We start from the raw sequence: 25,044 nt of genomic DNA, 5'->3' as shown, positions 1-25,044 counted from the left end.
TCCCATAACAGGCTCTAAATTTAATCTAGGTTGCCGTGTAGCCAGTTTTAAAACCATATTTCTGTAACCGTAAAAAGTTTTTATGTCGCATCCACCCTCAGCTTTAAAGAATACTTAATTAAGTTTAAAAATTAGTATTATGCTTAATTATATGCTAGCATTGATGTAGGTCCTCTACACATTTGTTTGGTTTTTTTTCCTTATTTAACAACTGGTTTAGAGCACTTTGCAGGACTAGCTTTTTGAGAAAAGTATTACAATGCTATTACAATGCTCACACTCCCACAAACATTGCCAACCCAGTTACCTAATTGGTGCAAAGTTTGGGGGGGGGGGGGGCGTTTGGTTTGTTTTGCTTGTGAAATTAATTTTTCATCATTTTCAGAGAACGACTTAAACAAAGAGTGTTGATGTCTCAGCTTGGAATTAGTGAAGAACAATATGGACTTATAACGCCTGGTTATAGAAAAAATCGAAATCGACAATGGACACTGGGAATGACGGAACATCACAAGTTACCTGCCCATAATATAGAAAATGACTTCAGTGCAGGATCAAGGGATTCAAAGAAGTGAATATAACACTGCTAACATCATGCAGGTTAGCCAGTGCTGTAACTTACTGTAAAAAGTTAACCTGTTGCTTTTTCTTTGTTGACATGCTTTTATGTGTGTGAGGGAGATTTGTGCAATATGGTGGAAGGCAGAATAGGGTTCATCAACATTTGCCTCTTTCACCCTGGCATTGGGTATAGGCGACCAAGAAGGATTTTCCACCTGTCTCTGTGCTGTACAATTTTGTCCATCTCAAGCCAGCTGTGTCCCTAAATAGGACTAATTTTAGCATATTTTTTGTAATCAGGTTTTTTACCATGGTTTGGTTGGGGGGGGGGGGGGTCACGCTGTGTGGAAATCAAAATTGTTGAGTGTGTTGCAATGGTCACTGAATGTGCCATGGCGTGTGATATTTGTATCTGAATGCATGGACTTTCATGTTCTCCTACCATTTATTTATGAATGAAGTGTCTCATGTTAATGGGTGAAGACATTGAGAAAGTAACTGTTACAGGGTATGTGATCTTAAGCAATTTTGTGTTTTTGTTTTCCTTTCCACACTCATCTCCCAACTTGCTTCAGAAGAACATTTGTTTTCATATTATTATTTGTTCTGGTTGAAAAACATGATTTCATGTTTATATTTTTTTGTATTGGAGTGTAGTTTTAAGTTTCCTCAGTGAGAAATGTTAGTTTGTAATTCTGAAGATGTGCCCTTCATACAATTTGTTTGCCCAATGCCTTTGAGTGGCTTGTAAATCACAAGTGACTGTGTGCAGTCTTGAGAGCTTACTGTAGACAGTTTGCTTTGTGCCACTATTCTTGTATCATGGTTCAGTGTGTATGGCAGAAATTGGTGAAAGATGTATGAAATCTGTGTGCTATTAAATGTCTATGCAATTGGGGGTAGGACTGTTCTACAAGAAGCTATTGATGTTTCATCTTGCACATTACATGTATACATGTATACGATGGGCATAAAAGTTCTGAAGGATTCTTGAACTATCAGAATGAGAGGAGCATCTGTTAGAAGAAGAAGACTGGTTTGGCTAAGTCCCAGACTTGAGAGCTTTTCCTATTTCACCAGGTGTTCGTGTTACCTGGGGCCGACGGCCACCCTGGCAGCTGGGACAAAGCTGCCCTGTACACGAGTGCCGGGCTAGGCAGCTGGATTCTACCTATGCTCTCATGAGACACTGGAAGGAAAAACATGAGGAGTTTGTTACGTACTTCTACTGTAGACTGTGCGGGTACAGGTCCAAGCGACAGAGAGTCTTGTTGAAACATATGGAACAAAGTCATGGAACAGACAGTGCTCAGGAGACAAACTTATACTCTTCTCAGCAGAGAAACCCTTTTTTCATGGATCCTGGCTCCCTTACACCAGATATGGTCTTGGAAAACATGTTGGATGTTTAACTCTAGAAATATACTTTTGTACTTTCCAAGTGTATTCTTTTTTTCTTGAACTTTAAATTTATTTGCTGTGGTTGAATTGGGAGGGGGGGGGGTATTTTATGTTTTCAAGAATGAAAAGAAACTGCTACATGTCTTCATGTACATTGATTTTTTTAAAAATACATGTATGAACTCCTGTTGATTTTTGCCCGCATCTTCTCTATTGAAATATCAGCTCAACTGCATCACAAAGGAACCAAGAAAAACAAACACAGTATTCATAGCTATAATAGACCAGAACATGTAATTGTTATTGGTCTGTTTTGTTTTGACTCTGGAGTTACCTCAGCTCGTTCTGTACCTCTCCTCTTGGATTAAACTATTAATTAATGGTATATGACAGCTGAGTTTCAACTCTCACTTGGTATGATTCAATTCATCCCTTCCAATACCACCTTTCCCAAATGTATCCTTTGAACTTGGTTCAAGCAATCAAGTTCTTTTGGTAGGAGCCTCCTCCGGGAGGCATGGTCAACTGTAATACGTTTTACCAGTATTCGCTTGATGGGAAAATCCTTCTCTGACATGGATTTGAGTTTCACATACATTTTGACCATTGGTATTTATGTTATATTCTGGATCAAAGCTTGAAATTGCAGTTATTCATGGTCACATTGGTGTACTCATATGAGTGTGTCCCCACCACTCCATTTCATAAATCTGAAAGGCAAACACCATACTCTAAAGGTATCCTTGTAACTTGACAAGCATATCGTGGATCTATCCCTGGCCTGAAAACTGTGGCTTACTCCTAACAGAGAACTTTTGTTTTTTTCTCCCGTCCTTCATCAGGATATACAGCGCCTGCAATAACCAGCCAAACACGAGATCAAGGCTGCCCTGTGGTAGGCTGCAGAGCTCGTCACCTTTCGTTTAAAGCCAGACTGCAAGGACACTGGATGGAAAAACATGAGCCAGTGATCAAAATGTACAAGTGTAATATGTGCGATTATAAAAGTAAACGAAGACGAGATGTCGCTAAACATGTCACCAAACTCCACAATCTTCCTGATGCCCCTCATTGTTCAACAGCTGAGTTTCATCAGAACAGTCAATACATTAATCCAGCGCCATATACATTTGAAGACCTCGTACGCCTGCTCCTCAGATAAAAATCTTTGGTACTACTTCCTAGGAAGACTAACCACTGGAGGTCAGGTATAAGAAAGCTAAGACCCCTGACTTTTTCTTCATATTTTTAATTTTTGTTTGTTGGGCCAGCTTAACAGTTACAGCTGCTTTTTTTTTAACTGCACAGTTTTCTTTGTGTTTTCTAAATGCATTGTTTAATATTGACCGATAGTGTGAACATATTTTGATGGTATTGTAAAAACAAACTACTCTGTATTTGGGTTTGCGTTATGAGATATTCAGATGTTTAGGTGAATCGTACAGTGATCCCACTGTCTATGTTTTTGTGGGGGGGTTTTTTGTAATATTGTTTTGTTCTGTGTACCTTAGAAGAGGGCTGTTTTGTTGTTTTTTTCTGAGGGCAGACATCTGATTGAATGCAGATAACTGGTTTTCAAATGAATGATCATAAAAGAGTCGACAGGAACTCCAATTTTCACCCTGTCTTGACATACTATTAGAAGCATCTGGAGAAGAGGGTATGATTTTATTACAATGTCTTTTTTCCCGTTTACAGTAGTCATGTATGTAGTGATTCTCATGAAAACAGTTCATAATTATCAACATTGATATGTTTGAGCTACAATTTTTTTTCACCTTTTCGAAAGAGTACGTATTGAATAGTATGTACAGTAAGTTTTATTTTTCCAAACTGTTGTCTGTAACAAAGAGAGATGTAGGCAGAGGAAATGAGAAGGTTTTTGTTTTTGTTGTGATGGATTTAAACGTTTGTAATTTCTGTCTCCAAATATTTATTTCTTCTTGATATGATGCTGGTTTAAGTTTAAGCCCTACCTTCATCTGTCATGGCAGTGCAGCCTCAATTTCTGGCCACTTAACTAATTGAATCCATTGTATGCACCACATGTTAATGAGGATGTCATTTGTCATGTTCATTTGAGAGTTCATCTTTCAACTGTGAGATTGTTATGAACACAGTAATGGTAGCTATGTCTTTTTTTATTAATGAATTTGTAAGACAACAGCAGCCTGGTTTCTCTTTTAGTGTACCACCTTCAAGAAACTGAGTAAAGTATCATTGTTACATTTGGAATGGATTTTTTTGTTGTTGTTGTTCTATTGCAGTCATCACAGATTGTCTTCTTAGATTTTTAATTTCAATTTGCATAATTGCAATGGTATGATTAATGGAAAAGATATTAAGATGTTCTTAATAAATGTCATCAAGAAAGGCAACTATTATGTCTCAAGGTTTCATTTTTACAGTTTTCTGTTTCATCCATCAATAGAATCATTTACTTGTGCTGGAGTGATTGGAAGTCACCCATCTCAATTTCTCTCTGCTTTACCGATTCCGATTTCTCTTACTTTGTTTTTGTCTTTTCCTATTCTGATGTTGTCTGTAGAAGGTTTTGTTAGTGTGTGATGGGAGTGCCATGCTGTAAATTACGATCTTGCTTTTCTCCTTCCAACGATCACAGCCAAAGAACACACCAACTTAGAACCTTGGTCAATCTAAGAGCTCATTTTACACTTTAGGCAATTCTTTTTTCTAGATGATCTGCATATCTCTAAGAATGGTCTGAGAGCAATGAGGTGTTTTTTTCAGTGCTCTGCTTCACTTCTAACAAATCTGTGAGGATTCATGTCAAGGCAGGAGAAAATAGTATTGTTATGAACTTTGATTGAACACATTAATAAGAGAACAGGAGAGAAGAGGAGTGGACATGGTACCACAGACTTTCTCACCAAGATTTCACACAGCTCTTCCCACTTACGAGAACAAAAACTCTGTTGTAAACAGAGCTGTAGATGCTATATGATGTTGTAACTGTTACAGCTTGTGGGAGGAAAGTTAATGGGTATTTGGACTTGAGGATTGCACCAACTATTGACTGAAAGCCTAGCACATTTTGCAGAATTTATTGACATGCAGGAAAGCAATATCAATACTTTTCAGTCGGAGGGGGGGGGTTGTTTTTTGTTGGTCCAGCTTTGTTTTCCTTCTAAGTGGTCAAAGAGACTTATGCCCCTCAAAAAAAAACAAGGAAAAAAAACAACTAAAACAGCAAACAATCCTGTTTCTTGAAATAGTCACTATAATTTATAATTGACAGTAGGTCATATTTCATCAAAAACAAATTATGAGGTAACTAGAAAGCTTTCTATTATGACATGAGCTGAGTGGCACACCCCTTGAAATTCACTTGAAAACTCAGTCTGCATAAACCCCATTGGTTTTGTCTCTATGATTTGGGTTCTTTGGTGAAGACTGCTCTGTAAGTTATGAAGTCAAGCAGTAACCTGAATTCATGAAAGAAAGAGAAAGGCAGAAAGCTGGCTTGTTTCTGAGATATCTGACCCTTTGTCTTGTCTTCAGGTTATGACAACAGAGATTTCAGCGGACGAATATGGTTTCGAGGTCAACCTTGTCCAGTGCCAGGCTGTCCAGCCAAAACATTGCAAGACACATGTCATGTCAACCGCCATTGGTTAGAGCGGCATGAGCGGCTGGTTAAGCGTTTGTTCTGTTCCTCTTGCTCAAGCAGCTTCCGACGCAGGAGTAGACTGAACCAGCACTACCGGCTGCACCACGGAAATCTGGTGCATGAAGCTGTGGGCCGGGTGACCTTTGAACTCAATACCCGATTCCAAGATCCTGGAGATATCACACTGGAAGAAATCTTGGAAGCAGGGAAGAGCTGAAGGCAGTGACAGCATCACATGAAAGAAGTGTCCGATCAGTTTGAGTTTTAGACCTTTAAGTGAAGATTGTTGGGGACAATCAGACATGCTATATTACATTTTACCTTTTTATTGTTTTGGATTATTGTTTGAAATGTAAATCAATGGATATTCAGAAATAGTGTACATGTATGATCATAATGACTTTGTAATAGTAATAAATCTATGTAAAAAAATTACCACATAACACTTTTTGCTGACAAGATTATGTGGTTTTAGATTGGTTCCAAGTCCAAGGGAAAATGAAATGCCTGTTTAGTTTGATGCAAAGTTAGGTCTTTTACAGAAACAGTGAAGTTTGACAGAGTGTTTTGACTCTGCTTTCCTTTTGTTATCTCTGTGGAGGAGACAACATTAATGGTGATTGATTCTCCAATGACAACAGCTTACATAACCTTGGGACATGTAGTGTAGAACTCGAAGTCAGGTTTTATATTAGAGTGCATGATGTGTATACCAGTTGACAAAGAATTTATTAATTCCTTGCTGAATTACATGGAAATCTCTCACGGGATTTATGTTATAAAGTAATAGATCTAGATCTAACATTTTTAAGTAGCTACATCTCACAGATATGGCAAAACATCTTTATTTCCGGTGTATTTTGCCATTAAGTGATTTTTATGGACATTTATCATGATAAAGTCAAAATTTTCAATGTGAGTGTCTTTTGATATTTGAATAAAAGGAATTTTCACAAAAATATTTGACCCGAAAATGATACAAAGGGCCACAGAACTGTGGTCATAAAATTTAAACTTTAATATATATTTATTCAGTAGTAATTTCCCTGAGGGAAAAAAAGCCCCTAGTCAACTCTTTGAATCAAACAATACTGATGGCTTACTCTTTAATTGATTTGTTCAAAGGTTGTTTTTTTTGTAACTGTTTCCAATGCATTTGACTTTGTGATACATTTTAAATGTAATATTCATCCTTGGCGGGTACATGTTATGCTTTTTTCTAATGTCTGAAACAGCCATCCACTTCAAACTTTTAAATCAACACATTTTTTATGAGTTCGTTTGATGAGGCCGATCCTTGAAATACTGAACAGCAAAAGATTTCCTTCACAAAAATTATGCAAAATAGATGGTTTCAAACGTTTAATGTTTCAAAAGCAGCTCATTTTTCTAATCGCAGAATTCTTAACATCAACTGATAAATATAATTTTTTTAAAGGCTAATTTGGGCTTTTACAATTTTTGGTGTGCAGAGTTTGTCCTCATTTGGCGTCAAGTCATCTGCAGATATTGTCTGAGGCTCTTCAGATCTCTCCTACCTGGTTTGTAATTATGATACTTAATACATGCCTCACCCTGATCTTTTGTTTCTTAATTATGTTTTTTTGCATATGGAACATAAATGACAGGCTGTTGTACGTTACATAAGTGTCTGCTTACATATCTGTGCACAGATTTCAGGCCAGTGCAGTGGACTTTACATGGTCTTGCTCAATACAATTGTGCTTCCACCTGATCAAACAGAATTGTCTCATGTTTCAGGTATGAGGAGATGGAAGCACATGGCTCCCACAGATGAGGCCCTCTGGCGACCAGGACAAGGCTGTCCTGTAGCTGGGTGCTGTCTCAATGACAAACACCTGAGAGACGCTTTTCAATTCAAAACACACTGGCTGGAAAAGCATGAAAGGATGGTTCCTATGTATCAATGCTCAGACTGTGACTATCGCTCTAAAAGGAAAGCTACTTTGTACCAGCATCTTCGAACAAAGCACTTCTACGCTGGGAATGATATTTTCAACTCTGTCATGTACTGTGGGTATTGGCCCAATAAAGGCTTTGTGGACCCAGCTCCTTTAACGTTGGACCTTGTCTTTGGATTCCTAAATCCTACATCTGGGGAATCAAATGACAAGGACCAAGCAGACCAGCTGAATTCTGTGAACATGGGCAATGCAGAGCTTGTCCAAAGTTGATTTTGGATCGTCGAATTGCACTGAAGACCATTTTCCCCAGTCAGTTGCACTGAGCAAATTAATTTGAGATGCTAAAACACGTATGGACCAAGGGAAGGGTCTTTTTTCATCAAGACCCAATGTTATTTTGAATGTCTACTGTGACAACTCTTTTTTCCAGGGCAGGCGATTGTTATGATAGATAAAAGCTCATAGGACAGTTGATAATTCACAGAAATAGCCTGAATGTCATACTCTGGATGCCCTGAATTTATAAAGGTTGAAAAATCCATCTATTGGCGTGTAAAGATAATTTATTGTAAAAATAATGCATTGAGTCAACCATCATTGTGTGAATAAACGACAGACATTGACATACTGTGTGGTTTGCTTTGCAGGTACGATGGGTGGGAACGAAGTGCCAGGCGGCAGGCAGATGTTCCGTAGAGGCTCAAAACCTGGTTTAACTTGCCCTGTGCAGATGTGTGCCAGCCTAAAGGCAATGCGGGATGTGTCTCAGTTTAAAACCCACTGGCTGGAAAAGCATGAGGAGATCATCCCTCAGTATCATTGCTCCATGTGTTCACACTGCTTCAAGAGGAAGTCCAACTTGTTCCAACACTTTCGCCTGAAGCACAGAGAGCCTGTTTCACAGGCTGTAGGCAGAATAGAGTATAGAAATAACCAGGAATATGTCAACCCTGCTCCTTTCACTTTACTGTCGGTTCTGGGGATGTGATTTACTACTGTTCTCTCGTTCAGTAGGAATTAACCATTGTATGCCAGTGGCATCTCAGACATTCTGTGGGTCAACAATAACCTAGTTTTACAGGAGACACAACAGTCATTGATGTGAAACTTTTACCCAACTTTTGTTTATGCAGTTAGGAGTTTTTCTGTTTATATTGTCTGTCAAATTCACTGTGTCACCAATTTTTTTCAGTTCCAAATTGTACAGCGCTGATATTTTGAATCATTGTCAAGTTTTTATCTCCAGTAGCTTCTTTTCTGTTCAGTTGCATGGGTGATAATTTTAATTGTGCTATTCAAAACAATGGGGATTCTGCAGTCATGAGGTATAGTAGTAAGGCCCCCTATCTTGGGATTTTGGCTGAGGAATTGATCACTTCAAGAATCAGATACATATTTTTATGGTATTGTAATGATTTGTTTGTTTTTTCTTTGCGGCTAAATGTCCACTTAAGTTCTAAAAATGTGATGAAATATAGGAATGAATAGTACATATCTTAAGTAAAAAACCTACACAAAGGAATAAAACAAAAGATAAACTTTACACATTAAAAAAATGCAAGTTTCTAACACTGATCAGTCCAGCCGCCACTACAGAATATGTAAAGAGGAGGTAACCTCAAGTGCTTAATTATATCAAGTCTCAGAGAAACTCTTTGGATTAAAAAATGCCACAGCATAATATTATGTTTTTAATACTTTAAGATAAGTGAAGAATTAAGTGGACATTCATCACATTTTTAGAACTTTATTTCAATTTGTTAGAAATTGGAGACTTCTTGAATCTCTTTCAAATGTATGTCACTTTTGGGTTGACACTGAGATTATGTATTCTGATGTAATTTTTTTCTAATTCATTTTTAGTTTATTTCATGGTATTTATTGTGACTACTGTCATCCTTTGTTGATGTAAATATTGCACCCAAGTTTTATATTTTCAAAGGGAAATGAATGGTCTGTATGTCTGGGATACAATTGCGTGCTTCCATAAGCTGCTTTGTCTTGCCAGCACTTACTTAGTTATGGTAGGGGGAAAAAACCCCGCCGAAATTGATTTTTCAAATAACGATCTTTTTGTTAGATTGGAATTTAGTTTTACAATCGATGATTTTGTTTTTTGTCATAAATTTCAAACTTTTCCTCCTGTTTCAATTTCAAGTACTATTGTCCAAAAAGCATTTTATTTTTTAGTGATTAGATTGTACCATTCCCTGTATGTAAAAGGTATCAAGTTGTCTGATGAATAATTAGTGTCAGAATGTTTCGGTTTAACCTCTTGGAACTGAGTTTTCTCTGTTGTCAAACGTCACAAATGAGTCAATGTGTGTCATTGTGTTGAAATCAGGGCTCCTGTCAAAATAATGAATTCAAAAGAATTCAACATTTTTTGGACTTTTGGGAAATTAGTATCAAATTACAGTATAACTCGATATGGACATGCTCTGGGAAGTGGATTTGATGTCAATATATAAAATTGTCGATAAATGAAATATAAAGCCAAAGAGGAAAAAAACAAGGGGAGGTCAGTGGTAAAAAGACAACACTACTTTTTTATGCTGGTTGCTTCCCTTGATTCTTTCACAACGACACAGTGAAACTAACAAGAGGCAGAGGGGAGGGAGGCTTGGAGTTATGGTACCAAAGACCGAGCAACGCAAGGCGCACACTACCCACCAAAGTGTAGCATCTTTGTAAGGCCTGTTTACGGCCGCTTGCTGGGGAAAATGGAAAAGCGAGGCACTGACTCGCTGACTGTGGCACTTGCCAGCGACGGGGCCAGGGAGGTGATGCCCAGCGCGCGAGACGCTCACGTTTTTGAGACTCTATACTGTGTTGGAGACTACACTGTGTAGACCCTACATGACCTACTAAAGCCTGGTGTGTCGGATAGGCTACTTGGCGAGTATGCGGACTTAATGAAGGACTAATGCATTGACAGTTAGTGTGGCTTTTCCCCCATATATGTTCATGGGCTTTACCAGGTACCCAGGAAGCATGTCGATAAAGCAGAGTGGGCCGAAAAAAAGTCGATATAAGAGGAATTGTTTAGTGAAGATATTGAAGGAAAAATTTCGTAATTGGAAATATGTCGGTATGTCAAAATGTCGATACATCGGCTGTCGATATAAGTGGATTTTACTGTATTTGGGGGTAGGGCTCACCTTCAATGTCCATGTAAAGATACATGTGTGTGTAGACTTCTGAAAAACATTTTTCAAGGCACCAAAACAATGTAAATTTGCAAATTTGCAAGCAAACTCAAGCTTTTGAAGTCACCAAACTTCAGCAGCCATTTTGTCGCAAATTTTACCTCTGAAAAAGGGGAGGGGGTTCCACCACAAGCGAGACAAATGACAAATGAACGAAACTTTAAAATGACACCAACAACTACATATGTCAAAAAATTGACTCGTGCCTGAGAACACTATATCATGACACATGACACATAATTTACTACTGGCATTTTCTTGACCTCTTCACCACTGTGTAGGCTCATATGTTCTTGTGTTCTCCAAAACTGACATTTTTTTCTACTAGTTATAAAGGGAAGTATAAAGAGACATAATTAGTACTGTTCTGTGGTTGTTGTTGTTTTTTAAAGAGAAAAGATACTTTGGCATTGTTTAGATCTCTCTTGAAGGGACTTTTTGTCTTGTCTGCAAACATTGATGGAAACGTTTCAGCACTGAGCTGGTGAAACCTGATGTGAATGCAAAGTGTGAAGCGAAAAATGTTTGGTTATCTTTTTGTTTAAGGAAATAAGGCTTGGTTTACTGTAAAAACCTGTGGTTTTCATGACTATTTTAGTGAATGTGATTTTTTTTAAACATGTGTTCATTAGAATTCCATTTTGATTTGAATAGGAGGTTAATGATGTTTTAGAGCCTCAGTCGACTTCTTTGTAGTCAAGATCCATCGGGCTATGCATGTGAGTTGTACACAAATGTGTGTGTGTGTCTCTGAAAAACATCCCCTTTCAGGCGCTTGGCATTTTGAGATAAGAGTACTTTCTAGGAGTAAATTCGTTGAGGGTTTTTAAGAATTACTTTTTCATATCTGGAGTACTTGTGAGGGTATGCCACATTTTTTTAGACATGATGCAAGAACAAAGTTTTGAAGAAAAAATGAACTGATGTAAAGTTTATTATTTTTTTATTTACATACCGCAGTTCAAAACAACAGTTACTTCTCACATAGTAATGGCATTCTTTTAATGGTAAATTCAGTAAATATGCTGACTTTTGTACCATGTGAATACCTTTGTTGGTTATGAAAGTTATGTAGTCCCTTTGAACAGAAAATACATTTCTTAGGCTCTGCTCAGCAGAAGGGGAGTTCATCAATCATAAGGACAGAAACAGAAGTAAGTCTTTCTTTGAAGCGCAGTCTTGGAGTGTTTTGATCAAATCACCTTTTAATTAAAGAGTACAAATTGCACAGCATGATCTATTGTAATTTCTTTTTAATTTTAAGCTTGGGGGCCTGAATATTGTTTTGTTTGTAAAATGTGGATTTTACAAGTACATTATAAATGTGCTCAGCATGCAAAGAAATCTTGCACAATCATTCTTCTGCGTTATATGTAAAAATTAAGACCTAAGGTAGAGCTTGCGCTATTCTGAAATCAGTTTGATTGGGTTCTGATGCACAACAACACCATTCTTTGCTCATGTTCATGTGCACTCTGTCACCCAGTGTACTGGATGAAGGGAAGATAATGCTGAAAATGTATTTAGCATTGAAGAGTGGATTTGAAAACTGCTGACATGATACTAAAGCAACCATGGCATTTTGACCACAACTCAAGCACATTTTGCCTACTTTCGAAATGTACAATGCTATCAAAATACTACATTTAAAAAATCTTAATACAAAAAAGTACATAACTTGTCCAGAAATGATAAGGCTTGTATTGTCTAAAAGAATTACATTTTGACCAGTTGTGACTTTCTTGTCTTTTTCACCTCCTAACTTACAAATATCTTTGCCCACAGGCGTGTTATGCTTTCAGACACATGCTCACATATATCCCTTTTTGATATGTTGAAAAGCCATCACTTTCTTTTTAAAAGTTTGTCTTTTTGGGTTAGATATTTTTTAAGGAAATAGTAAAGGGCCAAAGTGACAATGCATGTATCTGTCTGTTTGATTTCTCAAACAAGATAGGTACAAGTCATTTGGGTTTGCAGAGCTGTGCTGTTAGCTGACCTGGATGTTGTATTGTCCGCAGGTGGTCAGTCCAGCCGCGGTGGATACGATCCTCGTGGAGCTACTCCGTCCTATGCTTATAACTCCAGTCAAGCCCTGTGGCGTCCTGGCTTGGGCTGTCCTGTCATTGGCTGCAGTGCCAAGAAAATTCATGACTTGTGTCACTTGCGGATGCACTGGGAGGAGAAGCACCAGGAGATGGTGGCTCACTACACCTGCAGCGTATGTGCCATGTCCATCAAAAGAAAGTCAGGACTTATTCGACATTACCGGAGGAAGCATGGCGATGACATCACCGAGGCTGTCGGGCGGGTGGACTATCAACCCAACTTGGGTTTTGAGAACCCAGCTCCTTTTACTTTGGACATTGTTCTCGGCCTGATCTGAGGATGTTTATCCTAGCTCTTTTGTCAGTGGTTCACTGTAAAGTGAGAGAAGTGATGTGCATCCTGTAGTCACTCAAACAAAGCAACTGCTTAATTTAACCAGAAGAAAGATTTCAATACATGCTTTCCCCAAACATGTTATATCCGTAAGAAACTGTCTGGATGACTGTTATATATGTACGTACCATGGACAGTCTAATGTACAATGGCACTTCATTTTTTTTTTACTGTAAGTGTTTTTAGGTGCATTGTGAATGTCTGTATCTTATTGTTTGTCAAAAACCCAGTATGACAGCTTTCGTCTCATAGATCACAGACATATTTTTGTCAGGGTTTTTTTCAACATCTTTGTAATGCTCTAAATGTAGGTGAATGACAGTTCTGCTTCATATGCCTTAAAACTTTAGAGTGAACTATAGGCCTATTTAAGTTGCAAATAGAAGTTCATTAAGTTCATGAAATGTCATTGAAATGTGTGTTTTCAAGGGTCTCTGCCTTATTTTTAAATTAAAAATTTCTTGGAAACCATCCCTGTTGATTAATATATTTTCCTGTTTTCTAAGAGACAGTTTTACCCAGAATAAGACCGTAGCCTGATTGTCTTTACCCTGTTGACATCTTTCCTATCCACATTTGATTTTATTTTTTTTTCCTTCTAATTTGTACTGTGCCTGGAAGTTGGAAAATTTGAAATGTCTTCTTTCTTTGTTTTTGTTGGTTTACTTCGTGTTGTATGGTGCTGGCAACTACATACAGTCATATGAGTGCACAGGACACATCAAACGTTTTTAGTTTGGTAGGAATTTTCAATTTTGCCAGGATGGCGACTGAAGCCTACTCTTATCGATTTTAGGAACACCAAGAGATCTTAAACGTGCGCAACTTGTGTACAGGACCTCCAGGATTTTCACCCTTATCCGAGAAGGCTAGATGTTAGATCTTACACACCATAAAATCATGGGTGTGGCTGATAGACGGCAGTAAGAAGGAGCCAAGGAGTAGCAGGAGAAAGGCTGCAGAAAGTCAGGAACCCAGAGCAGGAGATAAAAAGGGGATTGGGGGAGGGGGTAGAAAGTGAAGACAAAAGCAAACAACAACATGGTCGGAGAGCAGGAATGGGGTGAAAGGAGAACATTTTAGAGAAGAAAATTTTCCGTGGCTGTCAGGTTTCAAACCCAGGACCTATTGAATGAGAGGCAAACACCATAACCTCGAGAGCCCCTTGAAATATCTTCATTTTTCAGACAAATATAAAGGTAACAGCAATGCTTTTGAAATGCTTCACTTTTTAAAGAAAAAAATTCTTAAACAGTGAGATATTATGTTATTCAATTTTTCAAAAGCATGAAGTGAATCAGGTTCTTGTTCTTTTGTAGTTTTGTCTTTCATATCTCAGGTCTTCTGATTCCGAGTTATGCCTGCAGATTTTTAGCTATTCTTTGCTCATGTGAAGTACTGTGAAACAAATGATTTTTGTGAAGTAACCTTGTGTGTTTATTACTTACCCTCTTTTTGATGTTTTTGTGTTTGACATACCATACTTTTTAGGATCATTAAGATACTATGCTAAACTCTTCATAATAGTAATACAGTGAATCTCTCTTCTAACAAAGTCATCACTCCTGATGATCAAGTTCGTCGTGTTCAAGAATTCAATTAAATAAAGGTCTGAAAGGTAGAGGTGGGCAAAATCCGGATAATCTATCCAGATAACCGGATAATCATAAATGAAACACTGTCCGAATTCAGACCCGTAACTCTCTTTCCTGATCTGTTTGCCGAAGTAGGTGCACCCATTTGGTGAAGTGATGCTAACCCTTCTGGTGAAGTGGTTCTAACCCGTTTGATGAAGCCGCTCATATCATAATTATTTGCCGAAGAGGTGCACTAACATATTATCTGGATTTTGTTAAAGAGACTCATTGCCCAGCCTTACTGAAAGGTCTGACGAACACAGGCTTTTATTTTTGATAACACTATGATGACAATTGTCTTCATTGAGTATGGATTTGCAAATTGTATTGGCTGTGGGTTTTTTCCAGTTTTTTAAAATCACAAATCGTAAGTAGTTTGGTTTTCAAACAAGAAATATTTCCTTTTGTTGTGATGCCATAGCTACACAGAACTGATCTGGTTGTGAGAAGTAAAGATTCAACTTATGTACTCTATAGAACATCTAAAAATGTTGGATGCGAGGTTCACTGTACTGCATCAAATGTAGCTTTTTCCATTACATCTACAAAATTTACTGTATGTTTGATTCATGTACTTTCCTACCATGACGGGGATGCTCAGGTGTTTGATGTTGTCCCATTGTGAAATGCAAGTACAACTGAAAAAGTCGCATGCTCTGACTGTCATTTTTTTTTTTTTAAAAGAAATGGTAATGAACATGATTGCAGTTTGCACAATTTGTACAAATTCAAAAGAATTTTTTTTAATCAGGCCAAGAGAAAATGTTCAGCTTACTTGACTTTTCAGCTTATAAAGCTCTTTGAACTTGTGACTATGATGCACACTTGTTGGTCTTGTTCACAGGTTCTTCATACTTTCCCCATACTGACGGGAAATGGCTCCCTGGCAGGAAGTGCCCAGTGATAGGCTGCGGCAAAGTGCTCTATACCAAGTATCCTCGTCATTGGAGAGAGAGACATGAGGCTATGAGTAGCAAGTACATTTGCAGACTCTGCAGCACTTTATACACCAGAAAATCCTCTCTCCTTGAGCACTACATGCTATATCACAAAAATCATCCGACACCTTTGTCTTATGATGAAGAACTTGTACCCAACACAACGTATGTGGACCCAGGACCTTTGACTCTTCAAAGTGTGATGTACCGTTGATTTATGTTCGTAAACTGCTGAAGAATAGGAAAAAAAAATACAAATGGGTCTATGCTCAGCAAGGGGAAACCAGTTTTCATCCAAATATTGAAGGGTCTGAATATGCAAATTTTTGTCACCGCTTATAATGCACAAATAATCAAGTTGTATAAAAACACTATTCAGATGTTCTGTGTAATACTAATAGTCTGGGGAAATAAAATAGGCCAACATGTAAGATTTAAATGGCGTTAAAGACATCCATTTTTTGGTGCTGTCTACCCCGATGCTTCTGTTCTACTTGGTGGCCAACATCGGCCCAGCTGTGACAACTGTTCCACTTGGCGGTCTACTAGTCTACTACAATCCACAATACTAAACATTTTTCCTGTGCATTTATACAACAACAAACAGTGTGTATCCCAACCAAGAATGTGTGTTTTTTGTGTTAAAGATAATGTTTGGTCATGACTGTTGTGGAAGGAATTTTCTTGATAAAATCCTCTAAAAAGGGCTTTGGCATTTGACTTGCCAAGTTTAGATGGTGTCTTGATTAATTCAATGCATGCCTATTGTGCAGCATGTTACATCTTCACTATTTTTCAGTTCTTTAGTTTTACAGTTGATAGGACAAGGTATCGAGAGTTGAGCCGTGCAAATCAGGTGTCAATATATAGAGGTGTTTTGGACATGTACACTTTTGCAGTGAGTCATTTCAATCTGAGAAGTTGTATAGTGTGGAAAAAGAATCTTTTTGTCATTTTTCAAAATGTGGTGATATTGAATATTAGTAATTTTCAATTGGAACAAAAAAGTGGGAGTCACTTTTCCTGTTACTGGTCTGTAGGCATTGTATGCAAGTCTACCTACTAACAAGAAGCAGAATAACACCTCAAAGTTTGTTTAGACGTTTGTTCCCTTTAAATTGTTATTATATTTCATATAATTTTCATTCTTATTATTTAGCCCTCCTGTCAGTGCTTGCCTTTTATCTGTCATTCCATAAGTAGGGTAGCTCGGACCCTGACATTCAGGTTTATGATTTGTAATGTAACAAGATTTTTTGGATTGATAACACTGGACTCAAGAATTACTTGTATTAGTACTATTACTTCTATTCCATTTATTTTACTTGAGTTACGCTTTTGAAAATAATCTTTTACTTTAAATTTTTTACAACTGTTACTCTGTATAACTTTCAGCTTCTGCTCCCTCAGCTCTGCTGATTGTACAATGGTTACAGACTAGTTTGTCTATTGAAAGGGAAATTTCCAACTTTTAAAAAAAATAATGTCCTTAGGTCTATGTGTAAAATGTGTTATTTTAGACTTGTCTTTCAATGAAACAAGCTGTCGCTCAATCACAGTGTCAGGTTGTTTTGTACGCAAGAAGGCTGCACAGCTTTGACTTTGACCATGAGTACTTAGGAAGTTGCTGAAAAATGTCTTTTTCCATTTGTCATATATGAGATGTCATATAGGCTCATGAAGAAAGAAATACATATATGTAGTTGGAAACGTTGATTTAACTGATTCAGCCCGCAGCGCCGCTCACAGCAGCTGACTGTCTCCTGTGTTTTGACGCAGAGCAGCTCTTATTACATTGCTTCCTTTCTTCTCATCACTTTCCTCTCTTCTTTTTCCCTTACCACTTACATTTCAACCCTTTTTTTTTTTGGGTGTCATTGACTAGAATTTTTTATTCTGAACATCTATATATTCCATACATAGGGGTTTTATCCAATCTAGATATTTCTGTATTCGCTTTTTGTGGGACCACTCATGACGTCATGAAACGATCACAAATTATTTGCGTCCGCAGTCAAAATTATCTGCGGGCTGAATCAATTAAAAGAACTTAGGTGTTGTAGCTGTCAGGAAATTCCACAAGAAAGTTCAAGAATGAACAGAATAAAATTCAAATGTGAATGGCACTGTGTCAATTCAGTGACTTAGACAAAAGATTGTAATTAACATTATTGTTTGATTGAATGCTGACTCATGTATTTTTCTTTGTGCGTGATGACCATGTTGGTTTTGAATTATTTAGTCCCACATCTTATATGTGAAGCACCTTGAGATGGATCCCAAGAGAACGGATTCTATTATTTTTTGTTTCATCGTTACCATGCCATATGAAGTATCAGTGTAGGTCTTTATATTAATCTCCCTTGTATGTGTCTCTAAGTTTTGATTCTCAGTTATGGTAGTTTCTCTTGCCCTGCTTTTAAAAGCTTTATGTCGAATTATGCTTTCTCTTTTTTGTTTGAATCTAATGTTGTAATGTTCAAAATGAATATATATTATAGCCTTTTGCATAATAATTATAAAATTGACTTTATCTGCAATGGTTGCATCTGAACTCGTGTTTGTGTTTCAAAGGATTCCATCATACTCCTTTACCTGTCATCTAAAACTTTATCAATTCTCAGAGGTGGGGCAGGGTTTGTTGGAAGATTCTTTTAAATGCAAATGTTGATTTTGTTCATTTTATGGTTGTACAGCTGTGAGAATAAAATGTTCTTGACATATTCTTCTACTTTGTATTAATTTATCAATAATTTGTATCCGTCTGTCTATGTTCATGAAACTATTAATTATACATTTCTCAAATTAATATTTTCTACTTCTACTTAAACCGGACTATTTTGATCTGTTTCTATTACTGTTGCTGGATTTTTTTTTCACTCTGTGCCACTTGTGTCCTTGATATACTTGTCGAAAAGTTCAGTTTTTAAGTGAAGTTTCAACGTCTTGGGCCTCTCCAAAGAAGGCTCATACAATTTCGCTATAGTTAGTAACTCCCTTGAGCAGCCAATTCATTTCCTGGTAGGCCTACACATCTCAGTCCCCTGGAGATGTATACAGTTTTGCAGCCACATGTGTACATAGGGCCTACCACCTTTGGTTAGGAAATTCCGTCTCTACCAATTTCCAAGAGCCTAATTATGGTTGAACGAACAAAGGAAAAAGGGGCATGTGTCGTGCACCAGTCGTTGTACGGTTTGCGGGAATCTTTCGCTGTGAACATTGTGAGGCTGTGTTCACATAAGACTAGAGAGTCAGTTTATCCTCATTCTTTAGAATGGTTTAGCTACTGAGTAAATACAATATCCTGACCTTTAATTTATTCTATGTTTCCTACACGGCCTGTGGACAAAACATATTTTTTATGTGCACGGAGTTGATCATATTGCATTAATGATAGCTATAAAGGTTAATGTTTTATGGGTATTGCTTTATGAAGGGTGAATCAACTTGCTTCCAAGTAGAGGGATGGTTAAAACTCGAGCGGCTCACATTTCTGGCAAGCTCGATGCGATTTTATGAAAGCAAAAAGATTTTGCTTGTTTGACTTGATGTTAATCAATAGTGAAATCATATGGAAAACTGGATTCCCAGGTGGACTGGTGTCGGAACAAGACAATTTTAGCTTATTCCAAGACAACCTTTATCAGAATCAGATCTGATGCTTGTCTGACAGCCTTGCTGCTTACTGTCCCACAGGTCATTTAGCCCAAGTAGGTTGATCGTCACTGGTTGTGTCCTATCGGAAATTATTATTTTTTTGTTACAGGGTGGTTGGAGGGCTCCACTTGTAAGAGCTACTTCTTTTCTTTTTCTACGTCCTACTTCTTTTCTGTCTATCTGCCCTGCTTCTTCCCTTAAATATATGACCATTATTGTGCCAATGTGTAGTTTTCACTAAAACTTTTTTAAAACAAACTCAAAAATATTTTTATTGTAGGTCCCATTTTAATTTGAAGACCAGTAAAGGAGAAAAGCCCATTGTAATTAAACAGACATTATTTAAATATTAAGTAGCAGTGACAGTTGGACTCGCCAAAATGTTTAATGCATAGTGTATCATCGTAGTCAAAACACCATAATTGTACTTACATTTACACCCATTTCAAGCATGGCATAGATCTTTTCTGTGGCTACACACTACCACCATCATCAATGCTTTTGAAAAGAAAGAAAAGTTGTGGTATACACACATTATGTTGTTTTACTTTTGTATGTAACATAAGCCCTATGCTAATATCAGCATTTTAACTTGAGTCTGAAGGGTGACTAAATCAATGAGAAAGGTATTGACACAATGACATGTTTGTTAGAATGTGTGTGTTGAAAAGAAAAATTGAAAGAAAATGAAAGAAACCTGATATACCAGTGAAACAGAGAAATAACATCCACCTATAGATCATCATGTAGCACCATGTATTCAAATGGAAGCAAAATGAAACTTTTGTGTTCATGTGGAGAAAATGTGACTGCGACCAAGCTATTATAAAGTTTTAACATGAATTGATTATTTACCTGATGTTTGTGACATGGAGCAAATCCACAATTAATGCCTCCTCGCTGATCTGATTATTATATCAAAGGTGAAAACAGAATTTGTAATGTTATTTATTTGAAATTAAAATGTATAATAGATGGCTTATGAGGGAAACAATGAGCTCTTACTGATAATTTTAAATGTAAGTGTAAATGTTTTTGTGCCCCCATTGGCACAATTTATTGTTAATTGTTTTTTCAGTGTCTCCCTCTATTTTAAGTGAAGCTTTGCCTCATTGAAGTCATTGGTAAGCCTACAGTCAACTCTGCTCTAATGACCACCTGATCAAGACAATTACCTATGCAAACGACCACTTCTCACCACCTGTCTTATGTTTTTCTATGATAATGGCACTGTCCAAGAGGACTATCTGTCAAAGCTCATCATCCTGTGTGCTGAACAATTCAGAGGCATAATGGGTCATTTTCATTTACACTCTTTTTCAGAGATATTCAACATTTCTGGCAGATATTTGCTTTTCCTCATTTGCAGATTCCTTTTATCATCTAATTATGTGTGTTTCTATGTTGTAGAATAGTTTTGTGTAACCCAGCCGAGTGGATTGCGTAAGCTACGATAGAGTGGGCCATGTAATTCTTTCAGCGAGCTAAGGACAAGCTATTTCTTTGTTACTTTTTTCTGTGCTGTTATTACATCAATTTCTCTGGAAGATTATTTGGCCTGCATAGAAAAAAGGTTAAATACATAAGTATTTTGTTCAGGTGCCATAAATAGTTGCATTCTACTCTTGAATGAAATTGCATTTCTTTTATACTGGACAGATTGAACAGTTTTATTTGAATGCATTCTGCTTGTTCTAGAATCCTCCAAAATGTTTATCCTTGTGCACCCTCTTGATCTGGAAGGAGAACCATTGTTGTATTATCAGTGGCCTAGTGGTTAGGTTACCGGACTTGTTATTGTGAGGTTGCGGGGTCGGGGGTTCGAGCCGCAGGCCCCACGTTGTGTCCTTGGGAAAGGCACTTTACTTTACACAAATTTTCCTCACTTCACCCAGGTGAAAATAGACAGCGAAAGATCTTGTCAGTATGTATGTTAGTGTTTTAGCGCCTATAAATGGCTGCTTGTTCTGTATGCTTCTCAGGAAGTTGAGTTTGTTTCAGAATGCTCCCAGGTCTGCTGGGGTAATAGTATAGATTGTATTTGCGCTATACAAATTCTATCTATTATTATTATTATTTTCTATCATCATCCTCCTCAAATCGTTTTGACTGACACTTCATTTTTATCCTTTCATCAGCAATAGCTCTTGAGAGGGCCAAGACGCTTGGTCTGTGGCCTTTGCCACTGAGCTCTACAGGACCACCACGCTTCCCAGGACTGCCATATTCAAACCAAACAGGACAAGCCCAGGGATCGCCTGTCTCGAACATACCGATGTCCCAGTCACATTTCTCCCACATTCCACAACAGCCACGGCACCCTGACTTTTTGAAGGAACATTGGGGGAAAAAGAAGCAGAAAAATTTTGAATGCGAAATTTGTGGAAAACGGCTGCCTTCAACACGAGAGTATATCGGCCACATGAATGGCAGGCACCTCAGACAGAAGCCGTTTTCCTGTGAACTGTGTGGGCGTCAGTTTGCTTACATAACTAGTCTTCCAATGCATCGCAAAACCTGTCCTGGAGCTGCTGCTCGGAATATACAATCTACTCATCCAAATGTTCTTCCTACAAGTAGAACAGCTCCCAGCGACAATAGACAACTCCCTACAGTTGTTGACAGTTCGACCTCTCTATCATCCCAAGTTCCAAGTTTGTCATACGTATTGTCACCAGCAGTACTGTCGTCACCCCATCAGGTGTCAGATGTCTTTTCTGAAGCAAAAATTCAACAAAAGCCACCAACGGAGAGTCAGGATATCAAAACAGAATCTACAGACACATAGAGAGGGTTATGCTTGTCGGAGGTAGTTACCATTAAACTTAAATTTTGACATTGTCAATCTCATGTACTATGTTATATTATTATGTACAAAATGATTTACATCCTGTTTGATTGTTTCTTTATTTTACTTTTCGTTTGTTTGGGGTTTTTTGTCAAACAAATGTCAGGAATTATGGAATATGTCTCCATCTATTTGCATCAGGTTGATTTGTTGTTATATTTGTTTCGTTTTGGCTAATTCACTAAAACTATGTATTCTTATGAGATGTAATAATAATCGTATCATAAACATAAAAATATTTTATGTCTCACCATACCATATTTATAGAGAATCTGTAAGATGGCTGAACACTCATTGAGGTTTACAGACTACAATCATGCTGACAGTTTAGCATAGGACATCTGTGCAATAAATAACTAAAGATCCTAAATACATGTATGTAATATTCTTTTTGCATAGAATGTCATTTAGATTTCTTTTTCTTGGGGATTATATAGATTGTAGCTTTTTAAATGTTTAGCATCATATACAATTTTTTGTTTGAGTGTGTGTGTGTGTACTGAACAAAAATATACAATGTTTTGTTTGAGTGTGTGTGTGTACTGAACAAAAATATATTTCAGTTGACTTACCTGTTAGCAACAGAAAATGTTGTTTATTGCGGAGTTGTCTAAGTTGTTTTAACAAGTTAGGTGTACACTAAAGTAGCTCATGACTCTTAAAATTATTATTTTCTTTTCTCTTTACCATCTGCCAGGTCCAGTCCATCTGTCAAGAGAGAGTCTGTCCACCTCTGCCACAGGAAGCCAGAGGCCAGTGAGCGGCTTGTATATGTGTGAATTTTGCCAAAAAGTATTCTCTACTCTTAATCATTATGAAGGGCACAAAAACGCAAACCATCTGAAGCTGAAGCCTTTTAAATGTGACTTTTGTGACAAAGCTTTTGCCCATAAAAACAGTCTCACTTTTCATCGCAAAGGTTGTGCTTACAAATTGTAGACAATCAGCCCCATCACCATTTCTGTCCAACAGACGAAATACCATCTCTTGCAAAGATGACAACAGGAAATTTGATATCGGCTGATGCAATTGGTTTTAATTTTGAAAGTCTTCTCACAATTTTTGTGGTTATATTAAATGATTCTCTCAGGAAATACCTGTTCACAATCTTTTAACTTCTTTTCTCTTATGTCAGTTCTTTTACTTACTCCTCAAAGAGATAATATTAGATATATCGCAACGTGTCCAGCAGTAGCTTAACTTCTATAGGCCTACTCAAATAGCGATTTCAAAGTAGTCCTTGTGAACAAAGTAAAGAAGAAAAATAGCTAAAGGGGGCAGGGACTTACCACCGAAGTAAACATTGAATAACAGATCTGAACATAGCTGTTCATGTCTCCTATTCCATTGCAAGAGGGTTGCATTTCCTACGGATGCAAGGTAGAACCCAATAAGAGATAATTTCTTTTTCAGTGAGTAAGGTTTTATTGCTCCTAATAATTTGAGACGCGAGTCTTACTTTGATTATTTTATGCTGATGAATAAGTACAATGCTCATGTATAAGTTATATGTTTCTGATCCTTATATATTTATGCTTATGTTTAGTGCCTCTTTTGGTTAGAAGTCATATTGTTACATTATTATGTTTTAAGATTGTCCTGTAATTAGCATAAAGAATGATCGTTCGATTATGTACAATACTGAACTAATTTAATTTCTGTTGGAATATCTAGATCAACAACCTTCCATATAATGATATCTCTACACATTTCATTGGTATTTGCTTGATTCGGGTAATAAGATAACTCTTACTTTATTACTCGAATCCAGCAATTGTGAATAAAACAAGCTGGGAAGATTGCCTAGATGACCACAAGGACCATCATCATTATAAATATATTGCCAGATTTGACACAGACATCAGCAATTAGGTTCTTCATTCATTTGTCCCCTTGAATGCTACCAAAAAATGTTGCAATATATGTGTGTGCCCACAGAAAGGTCCCAGTTGTCGGCTATTTGTGAGCAAAGGGGTGAAAAGGCCAAAAAGTCGAACCTGGTCAAAGATATCCCCATCAGAAAACGCATGTTCAACCATATTGAAAGGATTTTTTTCATAATAAATTATTTTTGCAGCATGTACTTCACTAAAGGTTAAAAATGAGCTAGCAATTTTATCCATCTCAAAACTTAGTTTTTTTACACCATTTGCTACAAAATGGGGCATATCTTTAAAACTACTCAAGATGTTTGGAAAAAATAAAAAATCAGTGTGTTAAGTATTGAAGTTGCTAGAAAAATACTTGCATGCCCTTATTTTTTAATTTCAAAATTTCCAACAACAAGGACCTCTCTCTAGGCACACTCACATATCCTGGTGTTTCCCTGCCCACCCACCTGTTCAGGTTTTCCAGATTAGTGTCTCTGGGGTTACCCCTGCCTCGTTTGCCTTCTATTGTTCCAATTAGAGGAAAATGTTCCAAAGTTTTATGCGGAGCCAAGTATCCTAGAAACTGCAGTTATTAACTGTCGATTCATAATAGTTCTTATTATTGAGTCGACCTCGTGGGCAATAGTACTCACACGTTTGATTTTTTTTTTTCTGTCCATGAAATCTTCAAGTCTCCTATTTTATTTTCACTATTTTGGTAAACGCCCAGCATTCACATTCATATAAAAGGGTTGACCACACCCATGCTGTCTGTCTGTCTGCCTGTCTGTCTGCCTGCCTGCCTGTCTGTCTGTCTGCCTGCCTGTTTGTCTGTCCGTCTGTCTGTCCGTCTGTCAGTCTGTCTGTCTGTCTCTCTCTCTCTCTCTCTCTCTCTCTCTCTCTCTCTCTCTCTCTCTCTCT

General features: G+C 37.4%; 1 protein-coding gene across 9 annotated transcripts in view; it reads left to right on the top strand.

The window, feature by feature from the left end:
* The window catches only part of LOC101845285 (zinc finger protein 37), a 67,574-nt gene extending 44,070 nt beyond the window's left edge, over positions 1 to 23,504 (top strand). Inside the window, exons 4-5 of one of the 9 annotated variants that reach the window (XM_005089494.3) lie at positions 21,543 to 22,213; positions 22,950 to 23,504. In XM_005089494.3, coding sequence (XP_005089551.1) covers positions 21,543 to 22,192 — 650 coding nt within the window. In that variant the 3' untranslated portion in view covers positions 22,193 to 22,213; positions 22,950 to 23,504. Of the gene's footprint in view, positions 1 to 385; positions 631 to 1,641; positions 2,061 to 2,804; positions 4,343 to 5,484; positions 7,664 to 8,165; positions 9,051 to 12,748; positions 13,640 to 15,650; positions 18,468 to 21,542; positions 22,214 to 22,949 lie in introns of those variants that run through there. The other 8 variants (XM_005089506.3, XM_005089508.3, XM_013081124.2 and 5 more) reach the window with 8 other exon arrangements.
* The last annotated feature ends 1,540 nt before the right edge of the window (positions 23,505 to 25,044 follow it).

The sequence above is a fragment of the Aplysia californica genome, unplaced genomic scaffold (assembly GCF_000002075.1).
Source record: "Aplysia californica isolate F4 #8 unplaced genomic scaffold, AplCal3.0 scaffold00006, whole genome shotgun sequence".
NCBI lineage: Eukaryota > Metazoa > Mollusca > Gastropoda > Aplysiida > Aplysiidae > Aplysia > Aplysia californica.
This window is presented reverse-complemented; position numbering and strand designations above follow the sequence as displayed.